At 48.7% G+C, this 16,248-nt stretch overlaps 1 protein-coding gene across 2 annotated transcripts; it reads left to right on the plus strand.

The window, feature by feature from the left end:
- The first annotated feature begins 566 nt into the window (after nucleotides 1-566).
- pygma (phosphorylase, glycogen, muscle A) lies at nucleotides 567-11,926 on the plus strand. 2 transcript variants are annotated; one of them, XM_084683590.1, is made up of 20 exons: nucleotides 567-900; nucleotides 3,864-3,965; nucleotides 4,079-4,157; nucleotides 4,250-4,353; nucleotides 4,513-4,644; nucleotides 4,883-4,994; nucleotides 5,147-5,229; nucleotides 5,375-5,518; nucleotides 5,707-5,799; nucleotides 6,141-6,287; nucleotides 6,815-6,978; nucleotides 7,163-7,277; nucleotides 7,796-7,897; nucleotides 8,029-8,176; nucleotides 8,835-8,893; nucleotides 9,488-9,629; nucleotides 9,748-9,955; nucleotides 10,102-10,236; nucleotides 10,392-10,458; nucleotides 10,717-11,926. In XM_084683590.1, exons 1-20 carry the CDS (start codon nucleotides 658-660, stop codon nucleotides 10,864-10,866), a joined length of 2,529 nt encoding a protein of 842 aa, XP_084539716.1. In that variant the 5' UTR covers nucleotides 567-657; the 3' UTR covers nucleotides 10,867-11,926. The 2 variants fall into 2 exon arrangements, with proteins under 2 accessions (XP_084539716.1, XP_084539717.1); XM_084683591.1 differs by lacking the exons at nucleotides 10,102-10,236; nucleotides 10,392-10,458; nucleotides 10,717-11,926 and having other exon boundaries at nucleotides 9,748-9,959.
- The last annotated feature ends 4,322 nt before the right edge of the window (nucleotides 11,927-16,248 follow it).

The following is a 16,248-nucleotide window of genomic DNA, read 5'->3' on the forward strand; positions in this document are numbered from 1 at the left end:
GGTATTTAGTGCACTGCATCAAAGGTCACTGAAAGGAATGCCTTCCCCTATGCAGTGTGCCATGGGTGTTGTCTGGTGGCATCTGACATTATCAACACATGCCTTTCAAATATCATGGCCTTTGGGACTGGGTCATAGTGTCTATTAATGGATCGGGCCTCCATGACAGCTCGGGGAGAGCGGAGAAGGGGGAGGGCAGTCAGTACAGTTGGCAGGTCCTAGGTCAGTGCATGAGCCCCGACACCAATATGGGAAGTACGGCCTGCTGGGAGTTGTAGTTTAATTGTGTCAAGTCGAATACTTTTATCAGGTTCCAGTGTAACCATGGAGGAGGATGTCATGTGTTGTAGCCTTACTGGACAAATGTTAGTATATCTAGAGTGCATTAGTGCTTATTCATGTATAGTTTTGATGAATTACACACGTTCAGTTTTTGGATGGTTACAACCACACACCACTTAGAAAGCGACACTGTAAATCAATTACATATTCATAACTCTGTTCAAAGTTGGTCCCACCTTGAACTCAATATTCATAAGTACCTGTTTATATGCTTAACCGTGACCTATATTTGCGGGTACTCCAGTAGCGCAGAGACAAGACCAGGGGAGTTACGCCTGATATTCGACTGCCTGAAATCGAGAGCCTACTATCATCATGTCGAAACCGTTGTCAGACCACGATAAGAAGAAGCAGATTTCAGTGCGAGGTCTTGCCGGCGTGGAAAATGTTGCCGATTTAAAAACCAATTTTAACAGACATCTCCACTTCACGCTGGTCAAGGACAGAAATGTGGCGACAAAAAGGGATTATTACTTTGCCCTGGCACACACCGTGCGCGATCACCTTGTCGGCAGGTGGATTCGTACTCAACAGTACTACTACGAGAAAGATCCTAAAGTAAGTAATATGGATGGATAATACGGATGAGAACATCAATTTTTTTTATATGTAGCCTACCTTCAAAGTAATTAATCTCAAGAAGGCTTCACAAGGCCTACGATTATTTTATTATTGATTACACAAGGGACTATTTCAATAGTTGACTATTACATTTAGAAGACGCTTTCACCCAAAGCGACGTACAAATACAACAAATGGCAGGCAGCAGAAAATAAAGGATCAGAAGTGCATAGTTTTAACAGTATTTCGGTGGTCAGTCAAGGAACGGTCTGTAATTACCAGGAACAGTGCACCACATCTCAGCCACCACGCACGGGGAACAATTATAATATTCTACAATGCAACACTCCAAAATTACATAGGCTACTATAGCGCAGTAAAAACAACGTCATAAAAGTGCAATTTGAGTGCGCTCATGACAGAATCACATATGTATTGTGCCAAGTTCGACCTTCGGTGATATCAGGCCAAGCGAGCGGGTAGTCAAAATGAAGTTTAAGAGGTGCGTCCTGAGACTTCGTCGGATGGATAGTACACGGTACATAGTATCATGAATAATAAAGTACTAGTTTGTGTTTACTACAAATATGGAGATAAAACAATGGCCAGATTTTACTCTGGTCAAAGAGATGCTAGTCCTGGTTAATAGTTTACAGTCTGACTGTATCTCAGATGGTTAGGCTACGTTTTCAGGTGAGCGAACACACACCTTGCTTGACAAGATCCAACGGACACCACAATCACAAGATAGTAACGACCAATGGCGATTTTAGACTCTTTTTAGGGGTGCTCAAGCACACCTGAATTTCATCTCAGCACCCCTAAAAATAATAAAAATAATAATAAAAATAAAAGAATTATTATGAATTATTATTTTCTTAAATACGTTTTTGTGCTCTAACGTGTTAAAACAATGTTTATTTATTGTTGGCACATCATTATGGTTTCATTTGATGCTGGTAGTTCATGAAGAAAGGGACTTTCTTCGTTTTTTCATGTATGAATTGTTATCCAGTGAAATTAGTGATTTATTAGCAAGGGGGTTTAACACTTTTGCAAGGCACTGTATCCATGTCACATCCTAATTGGGGGCTGAGCCCCCAAGGTCTGATCCTCAAATCGCCCCTGGTAACGACACAATCCCAGTTCAAGTTGGAATTGGCATGACAACCCCAACAACAGATTTCCAGTGTCGCACACCTGTGAACAATCCCACCTGGCGTCGTCGCAGCATCCCGACCACCTTTGAATGCCGCCGCCGTGTCGTGATATTTCGTTCCGGGACGCCTACAGAAGTATCAGTGCGATATGCTGATGTGTCGGCGTTGTGTTGAAATGTGAACCCCCGTCCCTGACCTTCTCCTCCCTCCACTCCTGGCTTGAAAGAATGGCACGTCGCCTTTTTGCCAGACAACACACCTCCTCAAGAGGGCCTGAATGAACTCAGCCAAGAAAAATAAAAAAAACTCGAAGCTCACCCCTCTCTGCTAAAGGGATATTTAGTCACTGCCATCTCTTCTACAGTATAATCCATGAATCGACAGTTACCTGAACAGAAACTGCGGCTGCCACAAACCTCCTTTTCCCTTTTTGAAAGGATGTTTTTCGCAGTCCTGGATGTGTCCATGACAACCATGGCGGGTTCACCGCAACCCTACAGGCAGGTTTAGGGTTGCGGACATCATCTCCCCGATATTGTACGCGGGGGAACTTGACATTCTACTTTATCACCTAGCCCAAGGTCAAGCACTGGTTCTGGTATCCTAAGTAGAAAGGTCAAAAGTTACACCCTCCAAGAAAGGTCAACGCAGAAACTGATCCGAGAAGGGAAGGCTCCAAGATTTTATACTGTACAGGAGTCACGACAGAACTACGACATATCTTAATATAAATCGTTTACTAACTCCTAAATGAATCCATCTCGTTGCATTTTGCATCCTAATGCAGGCCTGAAATGGAGCGACTTGGATTCTTTGTTGACACCCTGTGTCATCCAGGATACAAGCACCCCGTGCAGTGCTGTCCGTTCCATGTGGCTGATTCCTGATTGGCTGCCTGCATAATGAGAACTGCCGATCCTCATTTCAGGGTGGCACCGGGACCTTATAGGAAATTAGCTGTCATATGTCAAGTCGGAAAAAAGGTTGTCTAAATTCATATCTGAACGACTATGGAGAAGGAGGATGCAAAATGATTTCCTCTTGTTCTCTACCACTAAAGAGGGCAAGTGAACATCATAAATCACACATTGTGGGTTTGCTTTTCCTCGCAGACCAGTGAATATGCTTCAGTCCTGTGTATTTGTTCTGGATCCGGCCCTGTTCTCGCAGCATGTTTCCCCATTAATAGATATCATGCCATCAGTAACCTTTACAGTAACCCCAACTGGTGCTATTTTCTCCCCGAGTCCAAATGTCTTGTTATGTAACACCCCCCTGAGCTAGCTATCCGTGCTGCCCCCCAGCTCCCAGCTCTCAGCCCCCCGTCACCCCAGCCCCTGACCCCTAGTCCCCTCCAACCACCACCAGCCCCCTGTCACCCCAGCCCCCGGCCCCTAGCCCCACCCCCACCAGTCACTACCCCCAGCCAGTCCCAGCCGCTCATTTCTTTTTGAGGAAAAAATATACTGAGAGAAGAGATACTATGCCAACATCAAAAGCTAAACCCCAGACTTGACTGTGTCATTTCCATAAAATCCCTTTACACAGGCCAGAGAGCTTAATGCATGTGAAGCCTGCGTTCAAATACTGTCTGTCTGTCTGTCTGTCTGTCTGTCTGTCTGTCTGTCTGTCTGTCTGTCTGTCTGTCTTTGATGTGGGTCAGCTTCCAGGCCTTTTTCTCTCCTCATGTTGGTCCCGTCCTTGTTGCAGTGCCATTGTGCAGACTCACTCCTCATCCCCTCCCCTCATCCTCTCCTCTCCTTGTCCACTCCCCTCTCCCGTCTCCTCTCCTCCGTCCAGCGTGTGTACTACATCTCCCTGGAGTTCTACATGGGCCGAACCCTCCAGAACACGATGGTGAACCTCGCTCTGGAGAACGCCTGCGATGAGGCAACGTACCAGGTGACACACAGTCACACACACACACACACACACACACTCAGACCTACACCTATCGAGTGTCCATGTAGCCTCAGCCTTGGGCGCAGACTGACGTGTGTGGTGTCGCTCCGCAGCTGGGGCTGGACATGGAGGAGCTTCAGGACATGGAGGAAGACGCCGGCCTGGGGAATGGAGGCCTGGGCCGACTCGCCGGTGAGCCACCCTCTCTCCTCCCCTCGCTCCCGATGAGACCCATCACGTCGAGCCCCCCCTCTGACTAAACTTGCCTTCCCCTCCCCCTCCAGCCTGTTTCGTGGACTCCATGGCCTCGCTGGGCCTGGCTGGATATGGCTACGGGATCCGCTACGAGTATGGCATCTTCAACCAGAAGATCGACAAAGGCTGGCAGGTGAGCTGGGCCACGGGGCGCTCCGCGGAGACGGAGTAGAACCCATCGCTCACGTCGGGCGTCCCGACCCGAACGCAGAGGAATCAACGGGGATGTCGCGGAGAGCGAGTTTCCTGGGCGGCGTCTTACTGTACGTTGTTTTGCACCGACGATTGGCAGGTCGAGGAGGCTGACGATTGGCTGCGCTACGGGAATCCCTGGGAGAAAGCCCGCCCAGAGTACATGAGGCCGGTCAAGTTCTACGGCAGGACCGAGCACCACCCCGACGGGGTGAAATGGGTCGATACCCAGGTGAGGATGTGGGAGAGTGTGCGTACATGTGTGCGTGCTTGTGTGTGTGCGTGTCAACATGAGTGTTATCATGTCAAATCAAGGCGTACCCTGTACTTACTATAAGTCGCTCTGGATAAGAGCGTCTGCTAAATGACTCAATGTAAATCTGTAACAGTGTGTTTGAATGGTCTAACCAAACATCCTAACGTATTACTGTAGTACCTGATTTAAGAGCATTGTTTGGTTGCTTTGACAGGTAGTGCTTGCTCTGCCCTACGACACCCCCATCCCAGGCTACAGAAACAACATTGTCAACACTATGAGACTGTGGTCTGCCAAGGCTCCCTGTGACTTCAACCTCAAGGACTGTAAGTGTCTGACCGCACGACAGGAGACGGAAATAAGATACTCCAAGTGGAGACTATCTCTCTCAGTGGAGGGCCAGATTTTGTAGTAGTGAAATAGAGACCAAAATGGAGACTCAAGCCCGTTCCTCAAAAAACTCTGCCCCCCTCACCAGTTAACGTCGGTGGCTACATCCAAGCCGTGCTGGACAGGAACCTGGCTGAGAACATCTCTCGCGTGCTCTACCCCAACGACAACGTAAACGAGCATGTCTTCTTCTTCGTGTGAAAACCGACCCCTTGCATTCTTTAGAGTCGACGAACAAGCAAGAACGAGGACAATACAAAAGACGGTCGAGTGGTGCTCATGAAGTTTTGCTTGTTTCTCCTCCTTCTCCCTCCAGTTCTTTGAGGGTAAGGAACTGCGCCTCAAGCAGGAGTACTTTGTGGTGTCTGCCACCCTGCAGGACATCGTCCGTCGCTTCAAGGTGTCCGACTTCGGCTCCAGAGAAATCTCCCGAACGGACTTCACCACTCTGCCGGACAAGGTGTGGCACCCTCTAGTGGTCAATCTGAGAACGGGCGGCAAACTTTGAGCTGAACGCCGACGCCGTTTTCGGTGTTGCTATCGTTTCCGTCGCTCGTCCGTTTACCGTTCGTTCTTCTCAGTGGTTTTGATACTAAATGCTGCGTATATATGGACCAACGCTAACGTGGTCTTTCTTGTTCTTCTCAGGTGGCCATCCAGCTGAATGACACTCACCCTGCCATGGCCATCCCAGAGCTAATGCGGGTGCTGCTGGATGAAGAGCATTTAGCCTGGGAAAAGGTAAGAGGCAAAACGTGACCATTAGCCACAGTCTGTAGCATTTCATATTCCGTTTGAGTATTTTGATTTTGTGTTCTGCTTTCACATGGTGCTGTTGTAGCAGTAGTAGTAAAGTAGTGCGCGACTGCAGTGATGCCAACAGAGGGAGACAAAGACCATCGCTTTGGTTTAGAATGCGTCGACTTAGACATGCACAGACACATCCAACATAAACGAGCTGTCTCGAACAGCCAGTCAAGATAGGACCTCCCCTCTCCTCTCTTGACAAGCACTGTGAGCGCAAGGAAAGGCGCTTTGCTAATAACATGTACTGTGATGTTTGATCTCTTCCCCGAGTCCAGGCTTGGGACATCAGCGTGCGTACCTGCGCCTACACCAACCACACAGTGCTGCCTGAGGCCTTGGAGCGCTGGCCCGTGGACCTGCTGCACCACCTGCTGCCCCGCCACTTGGAGATCATCTACGAGATCAACCGTCGCCACATGGAGGTCGGTGGTGCGAACGGCAGCTCTTTGAAAGTCCCGGGTCTCCAGAACAGTAGGTCTCAACCCTGCTCCTCAGGGACTCCCTGTCCTGCATGTTTTAGATGTTTCCCTGCTCCAACACACCTGATTCCAATAAAAGGTTCGTTATCTAGCTCGGTAGAAGCCTGGTAACGAACATGCATTTGAATCAGGTGTGTTGGAGCAGGGAAACATCTAAAACAAGCTGGACAGGGGGTCCCTGGGGGCAGGGTTGAGAACCACTGCTCTAGAAATGCAGGCCCCCCCCCCCCCCTCTTCCGACTCGTCCGAAAGTCAGAGATAGCCTGGAAAGAAGGGTGGAGGGAAGGCTGCACTTCAAGAGAATTCCCCCGGTGGGTCATGTTGCCCTTCAACCTTCATCGATGTCGGGCCTGAACGAGGGCTTTAGCTTCTCATGGGACGACCGCGGGCGCTCGCGCGACGGTCATCCCGACCCATATCCTGTCGGCGCTCGCCTCAAGCTTTGTGCCGTCTGTTGTGTCGTTTTGCAGCGGGTGGCCACCAAGTACCCCGGGGACACCGACCGGATGCGTCGCATGTCCATCATCGAGGAGGGGTCGGAGAAGAAGGTCAACATGGCGCACCTGTGCATCGTGGGCTCTCACGCGGTCAACGGCGTGGCGCGGATCCACTCGGACATCCTGAAGGCCACCGTGTAGGTGTCGCACGCCCCGCTTCCTTCGGAAAAGTCGGGAACGTTCCCAGACTCCTCAGCCTCGTGGACACCGTGTTCAGCGCGCGCGCGTGTGTGTGTGTCGGGGTGTGTGCGCGAGTACATTGGTATTTATTTTCGTATGCACATTCATGGTGATTTCCCTTTTTTTTTTTTTACGGACCAGATTTAAAGACTTTTATGAGATGGATCCGAAGAAGTTCCAGAACAAGACGAATGGCATCACCCCTCGTCGCTGGCTGGTCATGTGCAACCCTGGCCTGGCTGAGGTCATCGCCGAGGTGATCTTCTATTGGTTACTCTGTCGTTACTCTATACCACAGTCAATCCAATTAAAATCAGACTTTAGTTTCATGACGCCTTCGGGGCAGAATTGCAACATAAGGTGGTGAACGATATTGAATGAAAGTGCAACAACACAATGAGAGTACAACAGTGCGATGAAAATAAATGGTAACACAAGAAAATCATGATTTCATTTACATTTAGTCATTTAGCAGAGAAAAACGACTACTTTTTATACGGGTAAATGACATCCTTACTATGCTGACTTTACACAGTCTTCCACGGGTACTGACACTGGCCGGGTTTCCCGGATTCGTCAAGAAGCTCTTAGCGCTAAGATCTTCTTAAGAATGTTCTAAGAGCATTCTAGAGCGCTCTTAGAACGTTCTTAAGACGCTCTCAGTGTTAAGAGCTTCTTAACTAATCTGGGAAACCCGGCCACTGTGATTAGAGGGACTGTACATGAACCAATAGTGCAGAGTAACTCGCGTGTCAATGTCAATGTGTTGGTCAGAAAATCGGAGAGGACTTCATCCGTGACCTTGACCAGCTGAAGAAGCTGCTGAAGTTCATCGACGACGAGGCCTTCATCCGCGACGTCGCCCAAGTCAAGCAGGTGGGTCTCGCGAGGACCGGATGCCGCCCTGGCTTCGAAAGGACATCGCGAGCTCTCGTGGCCCCTGCTGTGCCTGTGCTCTTTGTGGCCGACGCGTGCCTAGCCTGTCTCCGTGTCTCCTCCGTCCGCAGGAGAACAAGCTGAAGTTTGCGGTGCACTTGGAGGAGCACTACAAGGTGAAGATCAACCCCAACTCCATGTTCGATCTGCAAGTCAAGAGGATCCACGAGTACAAGAGGCAGCTGCTCAACTGTCTGCACATCATCACCTACTTCAACCGTGAGGGCTCCCCTCGGTGCCGACACACCTCTCTCTCTCTCTCTCTCTCTCTCTCTCTCTCTCCCTCTCTCTCTCTTGTTTCTCTCTGTCTCTCTCTCTCTCTCTCTCTCTCTGTCTCTTGTTTCTCTCTCTCTCTCCCTCTCTCTCTCTTGTTTCTCTCTGTCTCTCTCTCTGTCTCTCTCTCTCTCTCTCTCTCTCTCTCTCTCTCTCTTTCTTGTTTCTCTCTGTCTCTCTCTCTCTGTCTCTCTCTCTCTCTCTCTCTCTCTCTCTCTCTCTCTCTCTCTCTCTCTCTCTCTCTCTCTCTCCTCTCCCTCTCTCTCTCTTGTTTCTCTCTGTCTCTCTCTCTGTCTCTCTCTCTCTCTCTCTCTGTCTCTTGTTTCTCTCTCTCTCTCTCTCTCTCTCCCTCTCTCTCTCTTGTTTCTCTCTCTCTGTCTCTCTCTCTCTCTCTCTCTCTCTGTCTCTTGTTTCTCTCTGTCTCTCTGTCTGTCTCTCTCTCCCTCTCTCTCTCTTGTTTCTCTCTATCTCTCTCCTCCACCTCTCTGACCCTCCATCTCCAGACTTCTCTTACACACATGCACGCACACACTCCCTCACTCTTTCTCCTCCCAATGTTGCACCTATCTCTCTCTGTGTTAATGCTGTTTTTTCCCCGCCTCAGGCATAAAGAAGGAGCCTAACAAGTCCTGGACCCCGAGAACCATCATGATCGGAGGGAAGGTGTGTTTTGTGTTGCGTACCTTTGAAGCGTTTTCCGCAAGTGTGTCTGTGGATGAATGTAGTTGCTTGATAGAGCCCATCTTGACAGCAAATATAGAGGGAACAGGTTTAAATCCTTGACATCGCTTTGGATCAAACTAAATTGTCTAATAAGTCAACACATAACATTGTTTTCTGTTACATTGTTTCTGTTAACTAACACCCAGTAATTTCCCCAAAATTATTTTTTCTGCCCTTTCGGCCTTAACATTTTTGTCCTATTTTTTATTTTATTATAATTCAAAAAATACAAATAATATGCCCCACTGGTTCACAATCTTAACATGTAAAATGTTACATGTAATGTAAAATAACATGTAATGTAATCTTAACGTGTAAAAAATCTTTACACAATAAAAACATTTGTCCAATGCCCATTAGACATTAAGTCAGTCACCAAAATATCTGCCTAAAGGTTTTTCGTAGCAGTTCCCGCGCTTCAGTTAGCAGTTGAATGACTGACCTGTCAGCGTACTGTGAGTTGAACTCCTGCATCATCTCGGCTGTTTTGACTCTTATCTCCACCGCTGACCTCGTTCTCTCTCTCGGTACCAGGCAGCCCCGGGCTACCACACTGCCAAGTTGATCATCCGTCTCATCACGGCCATCGGCGAGGTGGTCAACCACGACCCTGTCGTGGGCGACCGCCTCAAGGTCATCTTCCTGGAGAACTACCGGGTGACCCTGGCCGAGAGAGGTGAGGGGGGGGGGGTCGCGCTTTGATGACACCACGCTCGCACTGTCAAATCCTGCCCCCCGTCTCCCCCCTCTCCTCCTCCTCCCCGGTCCACGGCTACTTCTTTTCTCTCTCGCAGCGATCCCAGCCGCCGACCTCTCTGAGCAGATCTCCACGGCGGGCACGGAGGCCTCGGGCACGGGCAACATGAAGTTCATGCTGAACGGCGCCCTGACCATCGGCACCATGGACGGCGCCAACGTGGAGATGGCGGAGGAGGCGGGCGAGGAGAACCTCTTCATCTTCGGCATGAGGGTCGACGACGTGGACGCCATGGACAAAAAAGGGTGAGGAGGTTGGGGGGGATTCGCGAATCCTGCCCGCGTTCGCGAATCGAATCTGTAAGTGTTAAACCAAACGCATCGTCCGTCCCCCCCACCCCCCCACCCCCCCCAACCCCCCCCCCCTGGTTTTGATCGTCCGTATTGTCCAGATACAACGCGTCAGAGTACTACAACCGGATCCCTGAGCTGAAGCAGGCCATGGATCAGATCGCCGGAGGGTTCTTCAGCCCCAAGCAGCCTGACCTCTTCAAGGACATCGTGAACATGCTCATGAACCATGACAGGTGGGTCGTCGCAGCTTCCTCGCTGTCGAACACCCCGTACGCTCACTCTGTAGAGTACAGTAGACGGCGGGCCATGGTTTTCCCACGCTTTCCCAAGCTTTACTTTATACTATTTCCAAACGGCCCTTATCTCTCCCTCCATGTTTTATGCACAGATTCAAAGTGTTTGCTGACTATGAAGACTACATTAAATGCCAGGATAAAGTCAATGCTCTGTACAAGGTCAGTGGTGTGCTTGCAGGTCTCAAATGTGTCTTTGCTATTAAACTGGGGGGGGGGGGGGGGGGTTGCTGACAAGTTATTTGGATAATAACAATAGGCAATAGGCTGTTGGATTTACATGCAATTAGCTCTGTGATAAGAAGAATCTGCCCCTTGAGTCTTTTGTCATGGGCTGGGTATGTCATTCACAATTGACCTGATCATCAAGTCTAAACCTCATCAAGACTCCTTCCCCCGTGTCTCGTTACCCTCAAACAGAACCCCAAGCAATGGACCAAGAAGGTGATCCACAACATCGCCGGCTGTGGCAAGTTCTCCAGCGACCGCACCATCGCCCAGTACGCGCGCGAAATCTGGGGAGTGGAGCCCAGCCTGGAGAAGATCCCCGGCCCCGACGAGAAGCCATAAGCGGCCCCGCCGGGCCCCGGCACAGCCCCCCCCTTGTTCACCCACCCCCCCACCCCCCCCCCCCGCCTAAGTCCTCCGTCACGCCTGCTTCCCTAGGACACTGCTGCTGTTAGGTCCATGCCCGTAGCTAGGGGGCAGTATTGAGAACCTTCTCTGTCGGGCGGCCGCCGAATGAAAGTAGTGCCGCCGCCGTCGCAAGCTGGGCACACACTCAGACTCGCACACCGCAGGGGGGATGGGCAGTGCGGATCTGTCGAGACCCCCTCTGACTAGTGATTAGGCCAAATCGTCCCATGGAGTCAAGGTCATTGGCCACGAAGCAGCGGTCACTCTCCAATGACCCGAGAGACCAATAAAGGGGGGGGAACTAGGGTTGGGGGGGGGGGGGGGGGTCGGTTGGTGAATGTGGAGAAGGTGCTGGAAGTGTGTTGCGGGTTTTGAGCTTTCGGTGTTTGTTTTTTTAGCATTCTCCAGTACACCTGTATGCCTTTTCCCTTGGACGGGTTCTAATGGAGTTTTCTTGTCTTCATTACATTTATCCTACAAGCTGCGTGTGTGTTTAAACTTCCTTGAATGCGGTCCGACTGTAGGATCCACTTTCTACACTAACTAGGGTGTGTTTGCCCCTCTCTCCCCTCCATTTAAGCTTGTATATCTGGAAGGTCAGGTGGGGTAAACACATTATTATAAACTAACTGTAGGTATTTTGTCAGCAGCTTGTCTTTGGACTCCACAGGGGGTAAAATCTCCAACGTTGTCAACTCTCAGATCTTTTTTTTTTCTCTTTTTTTTCTTTTTACCTAAAGACATGTTTGCCGCTGTGGTCTGTCTCCCGGAAAGCAGATAACCTGAGCAGATGAGTCGATGGGATGTAGTAGAACAGGCTAACTGATCCACTGTTGGGGGGAATCATGTCTGTGTAATCTGTGTAATCATTTGGAACTCCCTGTTCTCTCTCTGTTTCAAGTGAAGCTCACCGCTGTCGGTGAACACGACTGACAGTCACGTTTCAGTCAGTCAGTACCTGTCATACTATACCAATAAAGTATACTTGACATTGTTTGCAGTTTCAATACTGTTACTGACACCACAGTCCAACTTGAGAAACACAAAATGTTGCATAGTTGGTTTCCAACCCCCACACATCTAGGTTTCAGAGTGGACGTCTAATTTGTCACTTCTTTGCGCCTTAGGTTTCACAAAGCACAGATAGTACAAACACACACCCACGGCAACACAGGGTTCACTGGAACAGTTTCTCCTAGTTTATTTTCTCTCGCCCCCTATAGATGCGCAGATGTTAAAACTATTTTGAACCGTCCCTTCTTACAGCTGTCACTTGTTTCAAGCCAAATATTTCCCCACATTGGCAGTCCGCAACACAGGCCGCACACTCAGGCAATTCCGAGTCTGAGTCGATTCAGGAGTTGGGATAGAATGAAATTGAAGGGACTTGGATTAACGTGTAGTGTTTTCACCATTCAACTGCGGCTGTGTCCGTTTCTGGTCACTCTATCTCCCAAAATCGAAATAAACCTTCAAATCAAACATATTCACAACGGAATACAATACAGACAATAACAATCCCAACGTACTGAAGTCCCGATAGCAGTTTCGCCATTCTCACAAGTTCTACATAAACTTTGTTTATGTGTTTGGTGCTCTCTTTCCTCGATTGGACCCAACAATCAATATCTCTGTACAAAGTCAACCGAGAAGGCGCAACTACAGTTCACAGCTCACATCTATCTTCTTTTACATCTCTGTTTTGCACTTAGAAATCTTGGACAATTGTCCCTCGATACATTTTGTTTGAAATCCTTGTTTTATTGATTTACATTTACATTTAGTCATTCAGCAGACGCTCTTATCCAGAGCGACTTACACCAAGTACAGGGACATTCTCCTTGAGGCAAGTAGGGTGAAGTGCCTAAGGACACAATGTCATTTTGCACGGCCGGGAATCGAACCAACAACCTTCTGATTAACAGCCTGGCTCTCTAACAGCTCAGCCATCTGACCCCATATTGAAGATATTGATGATTAGTTCTGGCAATAGGATTCTCTTCCTAGCGTGGATTTAAGTGAGTGAGGGCAGAGCACACAGGGAAGAGACGTCACAGCCAAGCCCAGACCCTTTCCACCAGCACACACACACACCTACACACACACACACACACACACACAGTGACACAATGAAGATGCACTCACATCAGATGCGCACAAACCTTTGTCACATTTATGGTAACCGCAACAACGGATTGTGCTACCTCCTTTGTGAGCTTGTTCAGCAATTTTATCTGTACAGTTGTAAAGCATTAAAGGAAAAAGGGAACATAGCGCAATGTAATGGGTCACTAGACACCACAGCATGCTGCTTTCCTAACATGGTAGGGTGATGAAACTATGGTTTAGAGTTCTGTAACTCCGGGGGTCAAAGGCGTAACGGCGGGCACGTAGAAAATGACCTCTGAAACGTGTGTACAGCTGCTCCTACACAGGATTTCTGAAAAGAGGACTTGGTGTGAGAATTTGACTTTTGCAGAGTTTGGATACCGTACGTACACAATGTTTTGAATCAGCGGGATGTGGTCGGTTACTTGATCTGCTATGGTGATTTGTGTATGTATAGAGAAGGCCACAGATGATTACATCTGAACAGTCCTGACCCTATTTTCCACTTTGGACTTTGTGTTGTTATATTGCATCCGGTGTTAAATTTAACTTATGGGTTTATAGGATTCTTTTGGTGGGGATTGTATTATTTGATTGGATCCAAATGGATCCTTTTGTGTCAATACAACAGACTTTGCTAACCCACTTACACACTAACCAACTACTCACAATCACAAGATAACAGGGATCTATCAAGACAAACATTCTGTTTGTTGTAGGAGTGTTGTTCCTCGCATTCAGCAAGAAGGCCCATACCAGACTTTGCAGTGCGCTACCCGCTAGACGCAAATACGTCCACCGTTCCCTCCCTCCCCACCATTCCCTCTCTCAAAGTAACTCAACGAGAGTGGAGAGGTGGGGAACTAAAAGCCACTCTCAATCCTCCTCCCTTCCTGAGCAGGAGTCGGAGCCAAAGTGAGAAGCCTCGGTGTAGCCAGCTGAGTCCAGCTGGTCCCGTCATCAGTTTTACAGCTGTCTCAACTCCAGCCCGTCTTGAGAGACTCTCTGGAAGCGGGCGCGTTGAGGGGAAAGAAAGCCTGGCTTTCCGACACGCTGGCTTGGGTGAGCTCAGGACTCGGGGCTTTTGAGAACGCTCCAAGGCGGGCTTTCAGTCGTCTTAAACTGCTCGCTTCCGATCTGGCCAGTCTCACTGAAGGTTTTGGCCGACCTTCTTACAGGAGACTAATTAGTCAGGAGTCAGATGGCTGTGGAGTCAGACAGCTGAGCAGTGAAGGAGTCAGGCTAGTAATCAGATGGTTGCTGGATCGATACCCCGCCGTGCCAAATGACATTGTGTCCTTGGGCAAGGCACTTCACCCTACTTGCCTCAGGGGGAATGTCCCTGTACTTACTATAGGTTGCTCTGGATATGAGCGTCTGCTAAATGTAAATGTAATGTAATTACTATGCCCCCACATGTTAGGTCATCTCCCCTATGGCTTGATGAACGATGCACCTGTGCTCCTGATTGGTCAGCTGGCATACCGTTGTTTTTTAAAAATCAGAATGCATTTCCACCGGCAGTGTGGGGATAACACTAACAGCAACACTTCCCATTGAGACACAAGATACAGTCCTGAAAGATAGAGAAGAAAGAGATTTGATACCATGCAGACCCCAGACCTGTCTTACACTTGGCAACGTTCATCCACAGCAGTTGGATAACATGTCCGTCAGGCACTGTAGCTCTATGTGCTCGATCCAGTAAATGATCCTTGTTCTTTTCAGTAGAAGTATCCTGTTTTTCATTATCACCATGACTACAGGTGTTCCTTTTGGTCTGGGCTGTTCTGTAACTTTCCGGTGACACTTTGAGAATAATTAATTCAGACATCCTGACTCTAATGATGCTAACAGTGCTGCACAGAGTTCACTGAAATTGAAAAGACAGTTGACTCAAATGGACCAAATTGAACGGTACGGTTTAAGCTTACAAACTCCAGCATACTGTACGCACATAACAGTAGCCTACTGTATGCATGTAGACCAAGTACAGTGTCTGAGTCATTATGCACAAGTGAAGGAATGTGTAGTGTGTTGTGTGTTCCTGAGGGTGCTTACGCCGACAAATGCTTGTGCGTGTGAATGCATGTGTGCAAGTAAGTGTGCCTGTGCGAGTACGTGTGTGTGTCTGTGTGCGTAGGCATGCACTGTCTGTGTGTCTCTCAAACTTCCTTCTGCAAACTCGAAATCATCTTGACAGCCCCCCCCCCCCCCTCCCCTCTCTCTCTCTCTGCCCCCCTGATGCCCGTTTATATAATTTGGCCATTAGTCTGTGACCTTTTCACCTCAGAAAAGTTGAAACAGAATTGCTGAGTCATAGTACATTTGGTCAAAATGTCAAGCCGGCGAAAACAACTGGATGGAACCGAAGGAGGGTGCACATGGTCATTCATTTGCCACAATTGTCCTTTACAATCAAATGACAAGGGAGATAGAGAATGTAAACAAACAGGCACCCTTCACACACTGCTGTTGGAATATTTGATACTTTTTCACCATATTGTTTCCGCCACGGCTTGGAGATTCACCATTATACCACTGGCATGTTATTCTCTGTCTATTTACTGGTTGAGTACACCCAGTACACCCACAACAACAAGCCCTATCTTGTGTCAATAGAACTGGCCTTTCCCAAACCCATGTCTCTGTGTTTTATTGGGTGTTTTGAGTCGAGTGAGACTTTAGGGGTCTGGACTTTGTTGCAAGTTAAACCAGGCAGGAGTTCAGATAAGAAAGATTTACTAGAAGTTGAAAAGCCATTCCCTGCCTATGGGTTCTGTGGGCTATGCCTACTCAAACCATTGGTGCAAAGAACACATGGTATTTCATCAAAAACCCCGATACAAAATCAGACAAACGATTGTATTCTTGGAGGGCTTGTTTCAGTGACAATTTCACCTCTCGTGTCACCATGGTAACCACTGTGCTTATCTTATCCAGTCAACTCTGTTGTCTGGAAAGCAGTGTTTCTCAACTCTTTGCACGGCCCTCCCACTCTGCACGCACACACACACACACACACCTATGCACACACAGACAAACCACACACACACACACACACTTCTTGAATCCCTTACTGTTGAATTGTAATCCATGAAGGCTAAGGGACTGTGGAAGGTGTTACAGGGTGTTTGTGTGTGTGTGTGTGTGTGTGTGGGGGGGGAGGGGTGTGTGTGTGAGAGAGACAGAACGAGTGTGTGTGTG

This window comes from Hypomesus nipponensis, chromosome 20, assembly GCF_054491055.1.
Source record: "Hypomesus nipponensis isolate SF chromosome 20, ASM5449105v1, whole genome shotgun sequence".
In the NCBI taxonomy this organism is placed as follows: Eukaryota; Metazoa; Chordata; class Actinopteri; order Osmeriformes; family Osmeridae; genus Hypomesus; species Hypomesus nipponensis.